The sequence below is a fragment of the Erinaceus europaeus genome, chromosome 3 (assembly GCF_950295315.1).
Source record: "Erinaceus europaeus chromosome 3, mEriEur2.1, whole genome shotgun sequence".
Classification (NCBI taxonomy): Eukaryota; Metazoa; Chordata; class Mammalia; order Eulipotyphla; family Erinaceidae; genus Erinaceus; species Erinaceus europaeus.
The window spans coordinates 47,568,271-47,591,081 of record NC_080164.1 but is presented as its reverse complement, the minus strand read 5'-3'; the positions used below and the strand labels follow the sequence as shown (position 1 = coordinate 47,591,081).

Sequence of the window (22,811 nt, the reverse complement as noted above, 5' to 3'; positions counted from 1 at the left end):
AATTAAGAAAGAAAGAATGGGGTGGGGGAGGTGGTAGCGCAGTGGGTTAAGTGTACATGGTACAAAGTGCAAGGAGCAGCACAAGGATCACAGTTCAAGCTCCCAGCTCCCCATCTGCAAGGAGTCACTTCACAAGCGGTGAAGCAGGTCTGCAGGTGTCTATCTTTCTCTCTCCCTCTCTTGTCTTTCCCTCTTCTATCAATTTCTCTCTGTCCTATCCAGCAACAATAAATAGAACAACTAGGGCAACCAAAATGGAAAAAAAAAATGGCCTCCAAGAGCAATGGATTTGTAGTGCAGGCACCGAGCCCCAGTGATAACCCTGGAGGCAAAAAGAAAGAAAGAAAGAAAGAGAGGGAGAGAGAGAGAGAGAGAGAGAGAGGAAAGGAAGGAAGGAAGGAAGGAAGGAAGGAAGGAAGGAAGGAAGGAAGGAAGAGAAAGACTGGGAGAGAAAAGAAGGAAGGGAGAAAGGAAGAAAGGAAAGAAGGAATTAGTAAATTCAATTTTAATGAATAATATTATGATATATTTTGTCCCAGAGTGAGCAGAAAAGAAGAAAAGATGAACTGAACTGAAATTTCTGACAGGAGCGAGTATAAATGGGAATGTGCAGTCAACAGATATTATAGTTGGTTCTCATGCCTGCAGCTCACCTGGATGTAAATTAATAATGTTCATTACAATTGAAGTTACTAATCTATTGAGATACAAAGTACTTCCTAAAAGAACTGTGAATGGGCCTCCAAGTTGGATGCTTTGTCTGAGTGGATATTTTCCTTCATCTGAGCAATAGAGTGGTTTGGCAAGTGTTAATCAAAATCCCACCCTCAACCCTTGGAAGCCATAACCACTTATAGCCCCTGTTTCACCCAGGCTGCCTGGAGCATTGCAAGAATGGATGGGTAACCTGGCTAGTAGCCAGATGTAAAAGTAAAGACTTGCATCCAGCTATATGAGGTGTTGTTGTTGCTGTTGTTGTTGTTTCACATTTTATACACTTTACTTGAGATTCTGGTAATTTTGTCCCTGCTATATATTGACACAAACATCAATTGACTTCCTTCATTGCTTACAAAAAAAATGCAAACACTCAGTATCTGTAAATATAGCATTTATGTTTTACTATTGAACCTTGAAATTAATTTGGAAGTATTGAGGAAGAGTTTAATTTGGTTGCTGAGTGGAAACCAGGGTGCACTTCTTTGAAAAGATGGAACCAGTGGGATGAGGCCTAAAAGTGAAGATCTGTGCAGACGGAAATTCCAAAGATGCCCAGAAGCCCAGCCTTGGCACAGGCTCCAGCACCAGTAGTATCTGAAAAGGGAAAATTTTTTTAAACAAAAAGCAGTAAGAAATATATTATTAGAGTGCTACAAACCAATGCCTTATTATAAATGCCTTTAAAAATGCCATACATGTAATGTCTTGTTACCCAAGATTTTAACTACTTTTGTACTGCATAAATAAGACTGATACTTCCTAGAAGAGTTGTCTGACTTAGACTAGACTGATACTGGCATTTGGCATTGATGCATGCTGATGTTTATTATATTGTATTATATTATTATGTTATAATATTATGACATTATGTTATCATATGATATATTTATAATATAACATATACATTATGATACATTTATAAAATGTAATATTATGTAGATAGGAAATATAAATATTATGTAAATACTACTATATCATATAACTATATAATTATATAATAAAGTATAAAGATATTATAAATATATAATATACAAATCATAATACATGTTGATATATAATGAATATATTATCATAATTTATTATTAGTGAATATGAACTTATTAAAACAAAATTAACTTGGTTAAAAATAAATTTCTGATTTACAGAAATGCAGTAACTGCTAATTCCTTTCTTCTTTTTTTCTGGCATGAGACAATGAACTTGATGTGTGTGATGCCACCACTGAGTGGATGACCTGGGTCAATTTGTATTCATCCCTTATTCTAGAGAAAGAGAGAATGGGGAGAAAGGCAAGAGATGGAAGACAGAGGGAAACAGAGAGAGAGAGAGAGAGAGAGAGAGAGAGCAAACATAGCACTACTCCCCTAGACATGAAGCTCCCTTTTGTACTTTTCATGATGCTCCCATGTGGTGCCACGGTCTGAACCTAGGATCTTGTGCCTAGTACTTCAGGAGATCTACCAGCCCTACTGAAGGGAATATATTTTGTTGTATATTATCAGTGTCGCAGCCTACTGTTTTAAATATTTATTTATTTATTCATTTTCCCTTTCTGTTGTCCTTGTTTTTTTATTGTTGTAGTTATTATTGTTGTTGTTATTTATGTTGTCATTGTTGGATAGGACAGAGAGAAATGGAGAGAGGAGGGAGAGACAGAGAGGGGGGAAGAGAAAGATAGACACCTGCAGACCTGCTTCACCGCTTGTGAGGCACTTCCCCTGCAGGTGGGGAGCCGGGGGCTTGAACCGGGATCCTCATGATGCTCCTTGTGCTTCGCACGACCTGGGCTTAACCACTGCGCTACTGCCCAACTCCCATACAACCTACTTTTTATTTGATCATTCAGCCATATTTAGAAACTTCATGTAGACTGGAGAGCTATCTGAGTGGTGGAATAAAGAATTGTGCACAGACTTGATCTCTGGACCATCTATGTCAGAGCTGGGTGGCACTCTGGTCTTTTTCTCACTCATAAACTTTTTTTGAGACTTATATAAAAATACCAATGATGACTTTAATGTTGTATGTCATTTGGAAGAATCAGGATGTCTATTCTCTATCAGTGCATTTTTGCCCATTCTTTCTTGAGCCAGTTCTATGTTGTGTTCTGAGAATTTTTCAAGTTTATCAGGGAATAGTTATTAATATATTTATATAGACCTAAATTGTACAGGGTAATGATTTAATCTACACATACCTTGCAAAGTAAAATTCAAGATTGAGGCAACACATCCACCAATTTAATGGTTATCATAAGTAAACTTTTTTGTGGTGAAAATGTTTAAGGACCACTTTTAGCAAGTTTCATGTAACGATACTATGTTAACTAACTATAATTAATATACTAGATACTCAGGACACTGTTTTTGCAATTGAAATTTGTTCCCTTTAACCTACATTATCCCACTTCCTCTTTCCCCAACCACTGTAAATTACCATTCTATTCTCTAAAAATAATTCATAATTTCTTCCTTATTGCCATATCTAAAATAGGTTATTCTAAGGGCCTAGAAGATTTGTTTTCCTATCTGAAATTCTTGTGAAAAAGCAAAATAATCCAATTATTCTTCTTTGTAGCTAAGAATCTTGTCAATTCTAGCCCCTGTATTAATTTGACTTCTCAACGATGTATGTCATTTCTGCATCCTCCTGATATGCAGTACAAGCTCCACACGTTGTAGGTACTTAATTCCAAAATCAAACTGAACAGAGTTATGTTTTACTTTCCTGCAAATTTCACATGCCATCTAGCAGAGTGCCTGGCACCAAGAGGCTTTCAGAAAGCATTTGGTGAGGGGCTATTTCCCCGCTACTCACGTGACTTTGGTTTTTCAATCACTTCCGCTTTATACAGGGGGATATGTCTGCAGAGCTTCTCAATGGGAGACCCGAATATGAACCAATCCACATTGGTGAGGAAAGACTGCAGAGGGTTGTACTTGAACCAGGTGTACTTGCTGGAGAACATGTTGTTCATTGCCTAGAGGAGAGTTTAAAAGTGGACATAAACTAGTGCTCTATTTTCCAAAGAATGACTGCTATTCTTTTTCAAAAGCTTAGGCAGAAAGTGGTCAAGAGTCCCAAGACATCCTCTCTTCCTCAGAATATGGTTTGCAAAGAAGCCTCATTATTGCTAACGTCATTCCCTTTCTGGTAAATGAGAAACCCAGTGAGGGTGGATCTCAAACCAAACGTGGTGCAGGTGGTGGATACACAAAGAAGGAGAAGTGAGCCTCAAGTCTTCAACCTCATGCAGCATTTGTCATTCTCACTTCTCTGTCTTGATTGTACCATAGAATATTATAACTTCACTCATTTTTCTTCTAATCACTATTTCTTAAAGTCCCACTCTGGGAGAAAGACTGTCTAATGAAATCGGTTGTAAGTTCTTTTGTTGGGAGCCATGTGGTAGCTCTATAGCTAGAAGCTGTACTCCTATCCTTAAAATAAATAAATAGATAGATAGATAGATAGATAGATATGAAAGCACTTTCATAAACTGAGGGTTTTGTGTCCATAGTAAGTTACCATATCATGAGTGCTCCCTCACCCTCTTCATTTCTCAGTGAGCTCCAGGGTTCCCTTGCTCAAGAGCAAAGAATATTTAATGGCACACCAAGATTACCTGCCTCTCGTAGATGTAACGTTTGAGCTGGTCCAGAGCAGGGATGATTTTGTGGTCTAACTTCATGATGTAGCAGGCTCTTCGGGACAGCACTCTGGAAGCAATGTAGCCCTGAAAAAGAAAAAGTACAGTTATTTCCTGGCCTCAGTTTCCTGGGTTCTGAATTGCTACGCATGTCATGTGAGCCTTGGAGGAAAGCCTGGAGTAGACATCGTGAGTGCATGTGGCTGCTTAGCCGTCTGCAGTCTCTTCTCTCCGTTCAGCAGCAGTTTGATTTTATTTTTGAATTTGTTCCTATCTCTTGGAAATGGTACAAATTCATGATTTGTACTCTACTTTTTAAGTTGTGGAACTAGAGTCTGCAGCTCAGGGTTTGAAAGATCGAGAAGATATAAATTTACTTTTCTACTGATTTCGTTCTGCCTTTTCCTGAAATTGTAATAAGTCTAATATTCTTTAGAACTGTGCTTTGTAAACATTAGCTATTATCTGCATGTGGTTCTTTAAATACAAATAAAATAAAACTTTAAACTTCCTCTGTCAAACGTTTTAAATGTTGCTTAGTCACAGTGGCTAATGGCGACCCTACTAAAAAATACAGATAAAGAACATTTCGCGGAGGGGGGGGGCAGTAGCACACCTAGGAGGGTGCATAAGTTACAATGGTAAAAGACCCTGGTTTAAGCTCTTAGTTCCCATACGTGGGGGAGAGGGGGTCATGAATGGTGCAACAGTGCTGCAATGCTCTCTCTTTTTCTTTTCCTTCCTCCTCAATTTCTCCCTCTCTATATCCAAAATAAATAAATAAATAAAAATTTTAAAAGAACATTTTTACCTTTACAGAAAGTCCTGTTGGGCAATGCTGCTTAGAAAGCCTTCTAAAAAAGTTCATACCCAACCTCAATGATGTGAATCCTCACCCCCAACAGGCAAACATTATTTCCTCTATTTTTGCCTTCTTTGCCATCCTCTATTGGCTGGAGAGTGATAGGCTGAGAAAGTTGGGGTTGGCAGGACAAAAGAAGGTCAGGACTGGAGAACCGAACCCTGAGGCAATCAAATCTTAATCCAGAAAGGACTATTTTGTTAGAGTTTCAAATAATTGTATAGCCCCTAAGACTGTATGTAATAGAAACCATTTTGGCTCCTATTTTTCATTTCTAAGTAATTTCAGGTTCATAAAACTCAAAGGCAGACTGAGGAAACAGGAGACGATTTAACCCTTGCCACTCTACTGTGTTTAATTCACTTTATTGGGGAAAGTGTTGATTTACAAGACTATTCTCGGAGATGTTCAGCTTCGTATCTCCTCATGATAACTGCCAGAAAACCATATCCTCTACCAGCCTATTATCTCTCTCCACCACTATTATGAAACTTTTGGTGGCCTGGGAGGTGACACAGAGAATAGAGTAGCAACTTGGATCCATGAGATCTGAGATTTGATCCCTGGCACATGCATCAGAATATATACACCTCCCTAACAGAGAGGGGGTCAGGTGGTGGTGCAATGGGTTAAGTGCACATAGTAGGAAGCACAAGAACCCACGCAAGGATTCCAGTTCAAGCTTCCATCTCGCCCCACCCTTGCGGGGGGGGGGGGTGCTTCACAAGCAGTAAAACTGCTGCAAGTGTCTTTCTCTCCCTTGCCATATCTTCCCCTCCCCTCTCAATTTCTCTCTGTCCTATCCAATAAAATGGAGGGAAAGATGGCTACCAGGAGCAGTGGATTTGCAGTGTAGGCATCAAGCCCCAGAGATAACCCTGGAGGCAAAATAAGAAAGAGAAAGATACTTAGAGGGAGACCAGAGTGCTGCTCAACTCAGGTTTACAGTGGTGCTGGGGACTGAACCTTGGACACTGGATCCTCAGGCATAAAAGGTTTTTGTATAACCATTATGCTGTCTTCCCAGCCCTGCATAATATTTTCTGAATAAGGAACCCAAATTTGTCCATTTATTCCTTCAAAAACATTTTTGAGAATCTGTGCCAGGCATTGTTTTAAGCCATTGTAGCTCTTATAGATACTTTCTGAAGCTATAGTGAGACAGTATTATCACACTTCCAATTTCCACTTGGAAAAGCCAAGCAAACCACTCAGTTTTCCTCATAAATTTTCCTTTTCCAGATTTTTCTTCCTTAAGGATTTTTTTTTTCCTAATCAAAAGAGAGAAGAATTACAAACATTCTGACAGAGCTGTGGACACAGATCTTGTTATTCAAATACATACACACTAAGTAGCTGCTTCTTTGTCCTTTAAAAAACTAGGTTTAGGGAATTGGGCGGAAGCGCAGCAGGTTAAGAGCACGAGGCACAAAGCACAAGGAGAGGCATAAGGATCCTGGTTTGGGCCCCCGGCTCCCCACCTGCAGAGGAGTCGCTTCATAGGCTGTGAAGCAGGTCTGCAGGTGTCTGTCTGTTTCTCCCCTTCTGTCTTCCCCTCCTCTCTCCATTTCTCTCTGTCCTATCCAACAATGATGACATCAATAACAATAATAACTACAACAATAAAACAACAAAAGGAAATAAATAAATATTTTTTTAAAGTCTTAAAAAAAACTAGGTTTAAAGAATGCAAAAATTCCCTTCATACTTACATGTTTGTAGTCAAAAATTGTGGTAGAGGAGCAGGAGCCTGCATGAATGTTAATGATGGCAGTATTTTTTTCATTATCAATTGTCACTGTCTCCTGTAAATTGACACCATTGTTGGCTGGACTGATGATGTTCAAAACCTAGAGTGACAACAAGGATATAAAGTTTTTTTACATAAACCATAGTCATTGAGAGCAACCATCCTAATACAATAAGGCCTTCTACCTGCTAAAACCAAGAAATTGAAATCAGAAACCTCTCCACTGGGATACTAGGTAAAAGTCCATGCTAGAACAAGAATGCAAAGCTTTCTCATAGTTTACTATTACATATGAGAGAAGCTGTGGCGTTACAGGAGAAATAAGACTGACCATATTTTAAGCAATGGGTCCCATTTTAAGGTGTTATAGCTGTGATGAAATAACCAATCTCATTGTATTATTAGTTATTTCTGAAAAATTGATCACACTAGGACTCTCAATTCCAAATTCTATCTCAATTAGATCATAGTAGATTTTTTTACTGTCCTTCAAATTATCTTGTATTTCCTTTCCCAATATCTACAAGACACACAAATCCATAGTAAATCACTTCACCTCATGTCCATGAGACTGAATCCCAAAGATGGCCAGCACCACCAGAAATGCCACCTGTAAAACAGAACAATTATTTCCATTCCATATAGGTTAGTCACCAAGGATAGACATGAGGGAAAAATAGACAGGATAAATCTAAATGCCTCAGAAAAATGCACCTAGAGAGACTGGTCCATGGCCACGGTGGTTAAGAGTTCATTTTCAAATTGTGAAATATATATACCAACTCATTCCACAGGCATTTATTGCACTCATTCCATTTGTCAAACACACGATCTTTTATCTTGGTCACCCAGTTCCCAACCCTTCCCAAAATCATGACTTTCTAGATATGATGTGTTCTCATGCCAGGACAAACAGAACAAGGAGGAAAGAGATTTTTTTATTAAGTATACTGTGGTTTGACTTGCACTGATTATTGTAGGGGTCAGGTTGTCTGCTCTGGTTAGAAAAAAGAAAAAGAAAAAAGAAAAAGTCCTTGAAATTAAGAGGGTAAAACAGATTTAAAATGGATTGGTGGGGAACAGATAGAATGACTTTTTAAGGGACACTATGAGGAACTGGGAGGTTGTGAACCTGGTTGAGTGCACATGTCATAATGAGCAAGGACCTGGGTTCTAGTCCCCAGCCCCCACCTACAGGCAGAAAGCTTTGCAAGTGAGGCAACGCTGCAGGACTCTCTCTCTCTCTCTCTCTCTCTCTCTCTCTCTTTCTCTCCCACTCCCTTCGCTCTCAATTTCTGGCTGTCTCTTTCCAATAAATAAATAAAGATAAAAAAAATAAGGGAAACTGAAAATATGATACTTGGGGGCATTATTAATTTTTAAGGATGACATCAAAGAAAACTTTCATATTCTCCTACAAAACATTGGCCAAGTGTTGGGTCAGCAGGCTAGAAGACTCACATTAAGGGTGTTCTGACATTTCTCTGTGATTAGCTAAGTGTCTCATCCAGTATGCTAACTCTGGTTCTGAGCTCTCTTGTAAATAGCACAATACAGTACACTTTCTATTACTAAGAACTGCTAATAAAGGGGGTCTGCAGGAATGGAAAATAATGTTAATAACAGTCAGTATAATTTTTTTGCATCCATAACATTTAACTTCGGGTGAGTAGGTGTGGGATGTTTAACAAAGATTTCTGTGATGATACCCAACCTGTCCACTTGTTCAGGATACATCTTTTCTAAAGCCAGGCCAGACCTAATAACTTATGTATCCTACTCAATGTTAAATACAGAAGTCTGAACAATCATGAAAGACTGATGGCCTTTGTGGTTAGACTTCTTTCACTCCAAATAACAAACATGTAGTTAACAAACTGGTTATAGGTTTGTACATTAAGAATATACATTCTCCTCTTAGAATATCAAGTGACACCTAGAAGAACAAACTCTGAAATTCACAATCTTAAACACTTTATGGGGGAAGTTGTTGTTAACTTTCTTTCCCTCTCAGTAGTTGAATGAGAATAAACGTTAGAGGTTGAGGCGAGAGGTTTCATTCTGGGTTGGAACAGAACTGACTGTCCATGTAATATTTAAACGTAGAACCACATGAAGCTGGCATTGGCTGAAAGGGTAGGTACCATGGCAGGGACTCTCTGTCTTTAGACAATGTGGGTGATTCCTGAAGACACTTAGATCATTTAAATTTTGCCAGAATTTCTCCTATAAGTGGGACCTACCAAGGGCAAATTTCAAACCTAGCCCCCGCATTTACTAGCTTGGGGAAATCACACTCCTCTGTGACTCAGACTCTTCATCTATACAATGGAGTGACTATGTTCAGCATAGAATCTAGTATGCCTTGGGAAATGGCAGTTCCTCTTTTTATCAGTACTATTGTCAATGACATCAATATTGTTTTAATAGTCTCTTCTTTTTTAAATAGTAAATTCAACTACCCTAAAATACCTACATTCCCTTCCAAATTCATAATAAGGAAATTCTCTTTTTAAATCTTTCAAACTAAAATCTTGAGATATTGCTGGAACTTTTTCTCTTCACTTTTCATAAATATCCCTAAAATGGACCATGGCAAATATGTAATATTCAATACAGTCCTCACTAAAGATAAGATTAAGTCAATTACAGACACTTAGAAACGTGTACAGTGTTTGTCTAAGACCTCTGCAATCCAAGACACATTGGTTATGTGAACACTCTGCAAATCAGTCTCAAAAAGTACAAAGAAGTATAAACAAATACTCACAGGGGTTTTCATTTTTCCTGAAGAAAAGAAGGTGCCAGAGTGACTGAGGCTGCTTAGTCCAATTTCTCCCCTATATATTGGCTTTAAGTTGGGGGAAGTCTCCTTAGGCAGTGATCACTTTGGAAAAGGCCAAGGGTATCACTGACACACCCCAGCAAACTCATTTATCAGGACTGAGACCCAACCACATAACCTGATAATAATGAAGTTCCTTAGTCAATAGTGAAAATTCTCAGCTTGGTCACTCTGTAAATATTTTCTGCTTATCTGTTCTGTGTTGCACTTGAAATCTCAATTTCCACCCTTTAAAAATATTACAAGATGCTAGTTCTGCACATTTATAGACAAGCAGGTCATATTTCTGTTATAATAGCTATTTTAGTGGCAAAGTCCTTCCCCACGAGACACACAACCAACACCTGAATGAGGCCCCCCCAATGAGTTTCTTTTCATCCCTGAACCTTCTTGTCAAATTTTTCTACCCAAGAAATGGACATGAGACTAGAGGTAAGGATAGTGATGGGGGTAGGGTTGGGGGGGGGGGGTAAAAGGCAGATTATCTCTCTCACTTTAGAATTTCCAGAGATTTGTAAAGAACAAGGTACAAAGAACATTACCAAATCACCAGGATTAAACACAATTTTACAATAAGCCTTGACCAAACTGTCATGTGAACTCAAAGTTATGTTTGACCATTTGAAGTGCATCAGTAAATTTTCTTATAGAAAATAAGAGATAATAAAACTAGTAACTAGTGCAAATTTTACAAGGCCACAACTTAAAATGACTAGTATTAGGGTGTGATTCTAAATTCAGAAGCTGGGAGATACAAAAATAAACACCATCTGTAAACTGCAAAATTGTTATATCGAGACTCACTATAGTATGTAGTAATAATAATAATAATAATAATAATAACATAAATGGTGCCCTTATTCTACCATTGGAATGACTTCCTAACTAGCAGCTTAAAAATGAGAGTTTTTTTTCCTCCAGGGGTTACCACTGGGGTTTGGTGCCTACACTACAAATTCACTGCTCCTGTGGCCATTTATTCTTTTTTTTTTTTTGAAAGAGAAAAAGAGAGAGAAATACAGACCTGCAGACCTGTAGACCTGCTGGGAAACTGGGACGTCAAACCAGAGTCCTGCTTCATACTATGTGTGCTTAAGCTGGTGCGCCACCTCCCTATTTCATAAAATAAATGAATATATTTTTTAAAATTAAAGGTAGGATGGCAAAATAAACAAAGAGATGAAAGACAATGATCAAATGGTTTCAGTCATATGTGGAATCCAGAGAATTAATACACATGAACTTGCAAACAACCACAATAAGGAAAAAAAAAACAGAAGCAAAGAAACTCTAAGATTTTGTGAGAATGATAGGAGTGATCATTGGGAGATAGAAAGCTGGGAACTCAGAACTTTGATGGTGAATGCAATCTTACAATCTTGCAACCCACTATTAATCACAAACTAAAAAATTTTAAAACTTAAAAGCAAGGATTTGACAGAATAGCTCATCTGGATAGTGTGCCTACTTTGCCATATGCTTGATCCAGGCTTGGCCTGACCGCTACTGTACTGGAGGAAGCTCTGGTGCTGTGGTGTCTCTCCTCACTTCTCTGAAAAAGTCAGGCCAAAGCAGTGAACCCCCAGCAATAGTAGCAAAATAATAATAATATAAAAACGAACACATTAAAAATCAGGACTGGGAAAATATATGTGTTCAAGACCTACATGCAAGAAGTCACAGGTTCAATCCCTAGTACTACCCTAGCCAAAGAAGAGTGGTGCTTTTGTAAAAGAAAAAGAAATAGACAACTAGCATAAGTAAAATAAATAAGTAAGTAGTGGAAATTTGGACAATTTGGAGGTTGCCTAGCACACTGGAGTTCTCTGACTCTGGTGTGCCTGCTTAGGTGGATATAAGATAGATTTTTTTTTATTAAGATTTTCTTTCAGAACTACTACACTATACACAGCCTGTTGAAAGAAATGCTGAGTTTACAGATCTAACAATACTATATTTTCTAAACTCTTTGTATTGATTGATACATTTGATTCTTATAATAGACACATAGGCTACCTTATGTTCATGTCCCATTTTACAGATTAGGAAACTAAGGCACAGTAATTAAGCAATTCTCGGGTGTTACACAGTTTCTAGGGATAAGAGTTGGGATTTAAGCCCAATCTAACTCCAGATTTCACACATCTAATTACATTTCCCATAGATTTAACCTGATGTATTTTAAGATCATGTCAAACAATTTTTGTCATTTATTGGTGTATTTAGATCTTTGACATTTAAGTCTCTCTTTCATAAAAAGTACAGCAAAGGGGGTCGGGTGGTAGCGCAATGGGTTAAGCGCACATGGCACCAAACGCATGGACCTGCGTAAGGATCCCAGTTCGAGACCCCGGCTCCCCACTTGCAGGGGGGTCGCCTCACAAGCGGTGAAGCAGATGTCTATCTTTCTCTCCCCCTCTCTGTCTTCCCCTCCTCTCTCCATTTTTCTCTGTCCTATCCAACAACAATGACATCAATAACAACAATAATAACCACAACAAAAATAAAACAACAAGGCAACAAAAGTGAAAAAATAACCTCCAGGAGCAGTGGATTCGTAGTGCAGGCACCAAGCCCCAGTGACAACCCTGGAGGCAAAAAGTAAAAATAAAAAGTACAGCAAAATAAAATTTAGACTGAGGCATTTCAACAACAGAGAACATGGTGTCCTGGGATTATTCCCTGGCACTGCATTAAAAAAAAATGCAGTATATAATGTGGTTTTCTCACATTCACTGAAATCCCAATTAACATCACTAGCTTCTGCTGCTCCCCTAGGCAGGAGTGACCAGGCCCTTCATCCCTACTTATTCATGTTGACGTTGACTCACAGAGCTCAGCCAAGGGTCCATTTTCAACACGAAGCCTCTGTAACTACTGCAGCTTACACAGCTCAGGCTTTCCTGAATATTTTGTCTTTACTGCTCATTTGAAGAAATTGTAAGGTAGAAGCAAAGAATACAGGCTTCAGGTTTACAGGAAAATACTAATCTCTTCTTACCTGTCATCTGTCCTTGGATATTTTGCAAAGCATCTCAGAACCTGACCTTCTAGCCTGCCTTTGGTGTATCCACACCATGAGTTCATCTTGCCTCCTATCAAGGTCAGCTACATAATTTACAAAATAAAAAGATGGAATTTCTTGTTCAGAAAAACAAATAGAAAACCTTTTCTATATGCCACACTTTCCTTTTCTTCTCAGCCCATGGTGTTGCATTTACTTTGCTCTTTATAGTCATGCTCCCTTTTTCATGGGAGCATTTTCAAAGTCAGTACCAGTGCTCCAGGCACCAGGACCCTACCACCCTGTAAATATGTATGCAGGTTTGCATGTCCTCGGACTGTAGTGGGCCCCACCAGTGAAGGGAAAGGGTGGATGATCAAGAGCCCATCCACAGAAGTGGGGAGAGGCAAGAAGTAGGACCACACCTGAACCAAAATTCCAAGCCCCCACTGTATAGCCCATTGTCCCATCAGACTTTAAACATACACACACACAATCAATTAATCAAAAATAGCATTAAGAATTTTAAGATAGCAATCAAAAAGCCTTAAATCCCAAAACAGGGCTTTCTTCTAAGTGTGAATCCTGTGTGGCTCTACTAGTCATAAGCCCATAAGGCCATCCCTCTTTCTCATACAGATGCCGGGATTTTGAAGTGTGGGTGCTGATTGGTTCATATCTTGTAGTCTTCTGTAGCATGTGTGCGTAATAGGGGCATTATATTAGCTGGAGCATGATGAATTGCTACTCAATAATTGTTTTTTAATATGACAGCATGAATAAAGGCTTGTATGTCTGGCTAATCAATGCTGAAGTGCAAGCAAAAAAAACAAATCAGACCTGAATAAGGGGAACTGGTTCTTTATTCAAACCCAGTAAGGACTCTGAAGGAAAGTTACACTCAAGAGTAAGTCGCAGTGAATATGTCTAATTAGTTTCAGGAACTGAAAGCAAGAGTATGATTAGGAAGAGTATGTAGCTAAATAAACCTAGAAAATCAGAATTTCTGAGGTACCTCTGAGGATCTAATACCTTCATCTGAGGAAACGTTCTTCTGAAATGAAAGGATTACACAGAGGGCCCAGTTGGTGGTACATCTGGTTTGAGTACACATGTTACAGCGCACCAGGACCCAGGTTCAAGCCCCCAGTCCCCTCCTGCAGGGGGAGCTGTGTGAGTGGCAAAGCAATGCTGCAAGGGTGTCTCTGTCTCCTTTTCCACCTCTCCCTTCCTCTAAATTTCTGATTGTCTCTATTCAATAAATAAATATAACAAAAAGCTTTTTTTAAAAAAAGATTATACACATATATGTGTGTGAATTTTTTTACCCAGGTTTAGAAATGGAAACCACACAGAACTTTGGTGGAGGGTATGGTGTGGAACTTTACCTCTATAATATTATGATTGTGTAAGTCTTTATTAAATCACTAATAAAAAATGCAGAAGAGGGTGAGGGTAGATAGCATAATGGTTATACAAAGAGGCTCTCTGCCTGAAGCTCCAAAGACCGAGGTTCAATCCCCAGCACCACCACAAACCAGTGCTGAGCTGTGCTCTGGCCAAAAAAAGGGGGGGGTCAGGCAGTGGCACACCTGCTTAAACACACACATTAAAGTGCACAAGGACCTGGGTTCAAGCCCCTGGTCCCCACCTAGAGGGGGAAAGCTTCATGATTGATGAAGCAGGTCTGCAGGTATCTCTACATTACTTTTCTTTCCCACTCAATTTCTCTGTCTCTATCCAATAATAAATAAAAAAATATTTTTTAAAAAGAAGAAGAAATAATGAAATGAAAAAGAAAATAAGCAGAAAATAAAGAACTCAATTTAGATCAGACCTCTGAAGAAAACACAACAATTCGCAGAATCATACTTCATTGCTTAGTGGGCTGAGGGCAAGACCTTTGCTTGAGCCTCTTCTGTCAAGGAGGTCCAAGAAGTTCAGTGGGGGTGGGGCAGTAGCCCAGCAGGTTAAGCGCACTTGACGCAAAGCACAAGGGCCCGCACAAGGATCCTGGTTCCAGCCCGCTCCCCACCTGCAGGGGAGTCTCTTCACAGGCGGTGAAGCAGGTCTGCAGGTGTCTATCTTTCCCCTCTGTCTTCCCTTCCTCTCTCCATTTCTCTCTGTCCTATCTAACAACGACGACATCAACAACAATAATAACAATAACTACAACAATGATAAAACAACCAGGGCAACAAAATGAAAAAAAAAAAATGGCCTCCAGGAGCCCCAGCAATAACCCTGGGGACAAAAAAAAAAAAAAAAAGAAGGAGGAGGAGGGGGTGGAGGGGGAGGAGGAGGAGAAGAATTTCAGTATAAAGGCTACTGGGTCGCCCCAGGAGCTGGGTTCCAGCATGACTCTCACAGCTGTAACACATAAATAAGTCCTCAAATTTTTGGTTCTGACTTCATCTACTAATGATTATTTTACATCTTTTGTTGTTGTTGTAAAGATTGATTTATCAAAAAAAAAAAAGATTGATTTATCAGATAAGAGAGAGATGAAAGCCTCATCATATACAGTGTCAGGGATCGAACCTGGAGCCTCACACATGCCAAGAATGCACTATACCCATTAAGCAATGATCAGCTCAGTTTTTTCCAGATATGGTTACTTTGAAAGACTACACTTTAATCATAAGTGCTTCTATACTCTTCTCTCTAAACCGCTTCAAATGAAATGAACATTGGACAAGGAATAAGTGTCATCATGAGTTATTTCTGAATTAGTTATGAGATAACTTTTAAAGCAATATGTTACCATCACTTTGTGATTTCTGTTCTTCACATAGTTATACTTTCTCCAAACCCTTTTCAGGATGGAAATACTTTTCCAGATGCAACTATTCCACATTCTCTTCATCTCTGCTTACATATACTTCATATACATAACTCGGGAGACCATCTTCCTTTTAGCAAGATTTTTTTTAACTGTTAACAACAGTCTTAAACTCAAGATTAATAAGCCACCTGACACATTAATAAGCCACCTGAGACATCACTCATTATCTTTGAAGGAGTCCAGAAGGCTTGGCAAATGCAAGTGGACAGACGTACAAGCATCAGCAGAAAAGTGAGGTTATATGTATTCTGGGAGCTTGTTTGGAGGTTCTAGCAGGGGAGCACTGCTACTCCTATACCCTTGACCAAAGACCAGTCCGTCTCTATTCGGGGAAGGCACAGAGCTTTGGGAGGGACACACATGGAGTGGGGAGGGAGGAAGGGGACACCCGCCTAGCCAGCCAGATCAGCCATAGGGGCACAGCATCCCTTATTTGTTTCCCCACAAAGGGAGTTCCCACTTCATTTGACAAGATAGGGTGTGGGATAAAATAAGACCTTGGGTGTGTGTAGTCAGATAAAAAGATGATAGGAACTTGGTTCTTGGCCTGGTCAGCATCAAACTCTGAGGACAGGGCAGGTCTTATTTACACATGGGCTGATTTGCCCCGCTCTAGCCCCAGAGCACTGGGGCCACACCACATTGTTGCAATCTTTTGGTGTGTCTCTAGAGCCATTAGCACACAGAACCCTTCCAAGTCATTCATAATATGGGAAATTAATACAGACAATGCAGATTAAATCCTCCAGCTTGAGCATGTCCCTTGTGCTACTGAGCATCTTCTTTTTTTTAATTTTTATTTATAAAATGGAAACACTGCAAGATCATAGGCTAAGAAGGGTATATTTCCCACCACCATAACTCCATATCCCATCCCTTTCCCTGATAGCTTTCCTATTCTTTAACTGTCTGGGAGTATGGACCCAGGATCATTATGGGATGCAGAAGGTGGAGGGTCTGACTTCTGGAATTGCTTCCCCACTGAACATGGACATTTAACAGATCTATCCATACTCCCAGCCTCTCTCTCTCTCTCTCTCTTTCCCTAGTGGGGCAGGGCTCTAGGGAAGCAGTGCTCCAGGACACATCAGTGAGGTCATCTGTCCAGGGAATTCCAGTTGGCAACATGGTAGCATCAGGACCCTGGTGTCTGAAAAAAGACTTAACATATAAAGCGGAACAGATTGTTGACTAACCATGAACCTAAAGGCCCGAATACTGCAGATAAAGATTTGGGGGTCTCAGTTTTGGAAACACCTAGTAGGTCTACTTCAAGTATATTCCAAAGGGTCCATGATTTCATTAGTTTTTTCCTGAGCCTGACCTCTGATATGCAGTTGGACCCAAGTTATTATCTGGAGGGATGATGTCATGGCTGGAAAAAGGGCTAGAAAGCTGGATCAGGGAAAGGATTAGCTCCCAAATATGGGAAAAGTGTATAAATATTGTTGACTGTAAACCCCATCGATTTGATCTGGGACCCATATTCAGCATAGGAGCCTGTGTAATGTGTATCCTCTGCATCCCTGTAGGTTCGTACTGAACATCTTCTAAGTGTTACTATAGTCTAGGCTCTATGGAGGTAACAAAAAAAAAAATCAACGTGTTCTCTTTTCCTCTCATTCAGGAGAATATATATAAAACTGAAACTTCAAGATGGGAAGGACTAAAGAACTTATTCATCCTTGGGATTTGAGGCTTTGGACAAGAAAAGGGTGTAATTAGGGTTGACTCTGCCTCCCAAATCCCTTTCACACATTCATATTTATCATACAAAGAACAATGGAAGAGGGTCTTCGAATTATTAGAGGCACTGAAATAACAATTTTGTATAAATGAATAATGTCTTCTCTTTTACCCATAGAAGTTGCTGTCTATGGCCAGGCCATATTGAATATTTCTTTTATTTTTAATTATTTTATTTTAATGAGAAAGAAAGAAAAGGAGATTTAAAAAAAAAGTAGATAAAGAGACCAGAGCACTGCTCAGCTCTAGTTGATGGTAGTGCTGAGGACTGAACTTGAGACCTCAAAACCTCAGGCATAAGAGTCTTTTTGCATAACCATTATGCTGTCTCCTCCAGCTCTCCTGAATACTTCTGATCACTTTTTTTATATTTATTTATTTATTCAGGAAGAAATTGTGAAGGGAGAAGATATGGTGGGGGAAAGAAAGACACCCGCATACCTGCTTCACTGCTTGTGAAACGTCTGTTCTGCCCCTCCTCAACCACACACACACACACACACACACACACACACACACACACACACGGGCTCGAACTGGGATCCTTGAGTGGGACTTTGTGCTTCATACTATGTGAGCTTAACCCAATGCACTAACACCCAGTCCACCCTCACAAGTTACCCATTCTTTGATATTACAGAAATTCACTGGTTCCAGGGGTTGGGTCATGGTGTACCAGGTTGTGTAAACATTACAGAAATTCACCAGTTCCTAAAATATATAAATACATATTCAGATATATCTGTTCCTAGCCCCAGACTTACTGATCTCTTTGCAGCTGAAAATTAAATTTGACCAGAAGAAACCTATAATTACCAAAACCATCTTGAGGAAAAGAAAGAAATAGAGGGATCACACTCCTAGATCTCAAACTATATTATAAGGCCATCATCATCAAAACAGCCTGGTACTGGAACAAAAGTAGGCACACAGACCAGTGGAACAGAATTGAAAGCCCAGAACTAAACACCCACACCTATAGACATCTAATATTTGATAAGGGGGCCCAAAGTATTAAATGGAGGAAGGAGACTCTCTTCAATAAATGGTGCTGGGAAAACTGGGTTGAAACATGCAGAAGAATGAAACTGAACCACCTTATCTCACCAGAAACAAAAATCAACTCCAAATGGATCAAGAAACTGATTGTTAGACCAGAAACTATCAAATACTTAGAGGAAAACATTGGTGGAACACTTTCCCACCTAAACCTCAAGGACATCTTTGATGAAACAAACCCAACTGCAAGGAAGACTAAAGCAGAAACAAACCAGTGGGACTACATCAAATTGAAAAGTTTCTGCACAGCCAAAGAAACTATCACACAAACAAAGAGACCCCTCACAGAATGGGAGAAGATCTTCACATGCCATACATCAGACAAGAGACTAATCACCAAAATATACAAAGAGCTCAGCAAACTTAGCACCAAAAAAGCAAATGACCCCATCCAAAAATGGGCAGAGGATATGAACAAAACACTCACTATAGAGGAGATCCAAAAGGCTAACAAACATATGAAAAAATTGCTCCAGGTGGCTGATTGTCAGAGAAATGCAAATAAAGACAACATTGAGATACCACCTCACCCCTGTGAGAATGGCATACATCAAAAAGGACAGCAGCAACAAATGCTGGAGAGGCTGTGGGAATAAATGAAACCTTCTGCACTGCTGGTAGGAATGTAAATTGGTCCAGCCTCTGTGGAGAGCAATCTGGAGAACTCTCACAAGGCTAGACATGGACCTTCCTTATGACCCAGTAATTCCTCTCCTGAGGATATACCCAAGGGCTCCCTAACACCCAACCAAAAAGATACGTGCACACCTATGTTCATAGCAGCACAGTTCGTAACAGCTAATAGCTGGAAGTAACCCAGGTGCCCAACAACAGATGAGAAAGCTGAGAAAGCTGTGGTATATATACACAATGGAATACTATGCAGCTATTAAGAACAATGAACCCACCTTCTCTGACCCATCTTGGACAGAGCTAGAAGGAATTATGTTAAGTGAGCTAAGTCAGAAAGATAAAGATGAGTATGGGATGATCCCACTCATCAACAGAAGTTGAGAAAGAAGAACAGAAAGGGAAACTAAAAGCAGGATTTGACTAAATCTAGAGTAGGGCACCAAGGTAAAAACCCTGTGGTGAGGGGGAGGGTGGACATTCGGCTTCCCGGGGTGACGGGGCGCAGAGGTGGGTGGGTGGGATGGGACACAGTCTTTTGGTGGTGAGAATGGTGTTTATGTACACTCCTATTAATTTGCAGTCATATAAATCACTATTTAATTAATATGAGAGAGGAAAAAATTGATTGTATGTCTCAAACTTTTTAAAACACAGACTTGAGTCTTTTTAATACATAGGCTGAGTCTTCGATATGTTGACTCTCTCAAAAGCTTAGACCAGGGAGAACAGAAGCAACAGAAGCACAGCTATATACAAGATGTTGGGTGTTATACAAAAGTCCCTAACAAAGGGACTTCTCAAAGTTAACCGGATTACCAAATAATGTGATGATCACAATAACTATCCATTGTCTTCTTGAACCCTAAGACAGCAGAAACCTCACATTTCCACTATAGAGCCTATATTTCCCCCAGTCCTGGAACCTTAGGGTGGGGCGCACTTTCCTGCATGCTTCTCTCAATTCATATCAAATAACATTGCATCTGCTGATCACAACCTAATCAACACCACCTCAGCATGCTTTACTTCAGACTGTCCAGAGACTTCAGGTGTGGAATGACAACCCTTCAGCTTCATTACTCGGGTGAGACCTTTCCTTTCATAGTATTCTCTAATTCTATTCCATGTGGTTCACTTCCTAACAAAGTCCCAAAAACCTAGATATAGACTAGGTCCTGTGAGATAGAGCATATGTTGACATGTATCCATAAACTAGGGCAAAATATATACCTGAAAGCAAAAGTACACAATAGTCTGTAGTGAGTACCCCTCAACACTTCATCTGTACTATTCCAGCCTTTAGGTCCATAATTGTTTTAACAATTTGTTTGGCTTTGTATGTTAACTCTCTTTTCAGCCACCAGGTTCCAGATGCCAGCATGATGCCAACCAGACTTCCTTGGACAGACGACCCCACCAATGTGTTCTGGAGCTCCACTTCCCTAGAGACCCACCCTACTAGGGAAAGAGAGAGGCAGATTGGGAGTATGGACTGATCAGTCAACACCCATGTTCACCTGGGAAACAATTATAGAAGTCAGACCTTCCACCTTCTGCAACCCACAATGACCTTGGGTCCATACTCCCAGAGGGTAAAGAATGGGAAAGCTATCAGGGGAGGGGATGGGATATAGAGATCTGGTGGTGGGAACTGTGTGGAGTTGTACCCCTCCTATCCTATGGTTTTGTTAATATCTCTTTTTTTAAAGTAAGAAAGAAAGAAAGAAAGAAAGATTAAATTTGAAAGACGTTGTCAGACACATTAAAACCTAACAAAATGTTTTTTGCAGCTATCCTAATCCACCCATGCCAACATTTTGAAAGAGATGATGATAGTGAATTAAGATTTATTGTCATGTAACTCCATCCTGTGATTGCAGTTCATAAGCCATGTGCAATAATGAATTCAAGAAGGTTTCCAATAGGGAAATTTATAGATCTGTGATTACTAAGACACAGTTTTCCATTGCAGCAATTAACTTATTAGCTTCAGTTTTTGCATGTATTTGTTTCCCCAAGTTACAGTTCCTACACTTTTCTTCTGATAAAAAAAAAAATTACGTTCATTATCTTCCCAGACAATACTTTTAGTCCACCTACATGTTAGCTATCAGGCTCAGGCAAAAGTTACTGAAGTCATGGGCTACATGGAACATACCTAAAATAGACTTCCTAATTCTTCCCACCACACGAAAAGCCCCTAGTTTCATCTTCTCTGTTCCTATTTTGGGGTTCCTGTTTATTAAACAATTTTTCCTGCTTTATATCTTACTGCCTTTCAGCCAACAAATTGCAGACATTACCATGACGCCACCCTGAAATCCCTGGGCAGACAACATTAATGTGTCCTGGAACCTCACCTCCCCAGAATCCTACCCCACTAGGGAAAGATAGAAACAGGATGGAGACATGTATCAATCTATCAGTGCTCATGTCCAGCCAAGAAGCAATTACAGAAGCCATGTCTTACACCTTCAGCACCCATAAAGAGGTCCATGCTCGCAGAGGGATAAAGAATAGGGAAACTTCTAACAGGAGGGAGGGGATACAGAACTTTGGTGGTGGGAACTGTATGGAATTGTACCCCTCTTATCCCACAATCTTATTAATCATTATTAAGTCACTAAAAAATAAATTTAAAAAAACTTTGTGTTATTTTAACATATTTTCTGGAAATCAAGTGATCAAGAAACAAATGAAAGAACAAAGATTTACTTGTAAGTGTCGGGTGGGGGGGATGAAATTTCCTACTAGCATATAGAGAAGATGTGGTGGAAGCACTGCTATTTGGGCAGTGTCTTAAAAAGTAGATAGCAGATTACTGACTAAAGAAAAGCAAAAGCTTATCTCCCCAGGATGAGAGGACAGTCAAGACACAAAGCATACTGACGATTCCAGGAAAAGAAGGCGCTCAAGGATAGCAGGAATATAGGTATGTGGCACAGAGTGGCACCAACAGCTGTAGACTCTTTGAAAGCCTTACTAGAAGATATTTCATTGGATTTATTTTATAGGCTTCCAGTGAAATTTTTCTAAGGATTGGTAGTCATAGTTATTTAAATATGTATGTAAAGAAGACAACTTTGGGAAAAACAGAGAAACTATCCTAGAATATGACAGAGCAGTAACTAGAATGATCAAATACACATCTGGTATATAAGTTTTTGTGAAAGAAGCTCCTGACAAGGCCAGACTTAAGAAGATACTATTCAAGATGGAATGACAAGGCTTAGTAATTAGCTGGATTAAGCGGTAAAAAAAAAAAAGTCAGTCCCCGTGTTTTTTAAACAAATGCATTATATTGTCATGGTGAACACTAATGAATGCATAAAATGGTGTAGATTTGGGGGGGAGCTAGTACGATATATCTAGCATAAGCAAAATAATTACAACAGACTCAGGAAGCCCCAAGAGGAAGGCCTTGCTACAGTCTCACATGAATTGTTTTCTCCAAGGGCCAATATGCTCAGTTTCTAATTTGTGGCCTTGGTCTTTGTTTTTTTGTTTGTTTTGTTGTGTTTTGTTGTGAACTTGTTTGATTTTAGGGATTATTCCTTTTCTGAATCTGAGTAATATTAATATAAATCATAAATCATATTGAGTTTGTCATATCTTCAGCTTCAACAAATGATGAGTCAGACCAACCTCCATGTCAAAGTGCCTTGCCAACCAAGTAGATATTCCAAAAACTTCCTGTG

At 39.5% G+C, this 22,811-nt stretch overlaps 1 protein-coding gene across 1 annotated transcript; it reads right to left on the bottom strand.

Annotated features, from left to right (window-relative positions):
- Positions 1-1,094: 1,094 nt before the first annotated feature.
- On the bottom strand, positions 1,095-21,610 carry GKN2 (gastrokine 2). Its single transcript, XM_060188427.1, has 7 exons — positions 21,584-21,610; positions 18,043-18,132; positions 7,538-7,591; positions 6,944-7,081; positions 4,346-4,456; positions 3,538-3,700; positions 1,095-1,314 (listed from the first exon to the last, which is right to left on the bottom strand). Exons 1-7 carry the CDS (start codon positions 21,608-21,610, stop codon positions 1,232-1,234), a joined length of 666 nt encoding a protein of 221 aa, XP_060044410.1. The 3' UTR covers positions 1,095-1,231.
- Between the last annotated feature and the right edge of the window lie 1,201 nt (positions 21,611-22,811).

Bases quoted from the DNA above. Each gene is read 5' to 3' on its own strand.
- GKN2 (XM_060188427.1), bottom strand. From the start codon at position 21,610: ATGGACCTCTTTATGGGTGCTGAAGGT. The intron at 7,082-7,537 runs GTGAAGTGATTT...TTGTCACTCTAG, and splicing joins TTCAGTCTCATGGACATGAG to GTTTTGAACATCATCAGTCC. The intron at 3,701-4,345 runs GTAATCTTGGTG...ACTCTCCTCTAG, and splicing joins GTTACATCTACGAGAGGCAG to GCAATGAACAACATGTTCTC.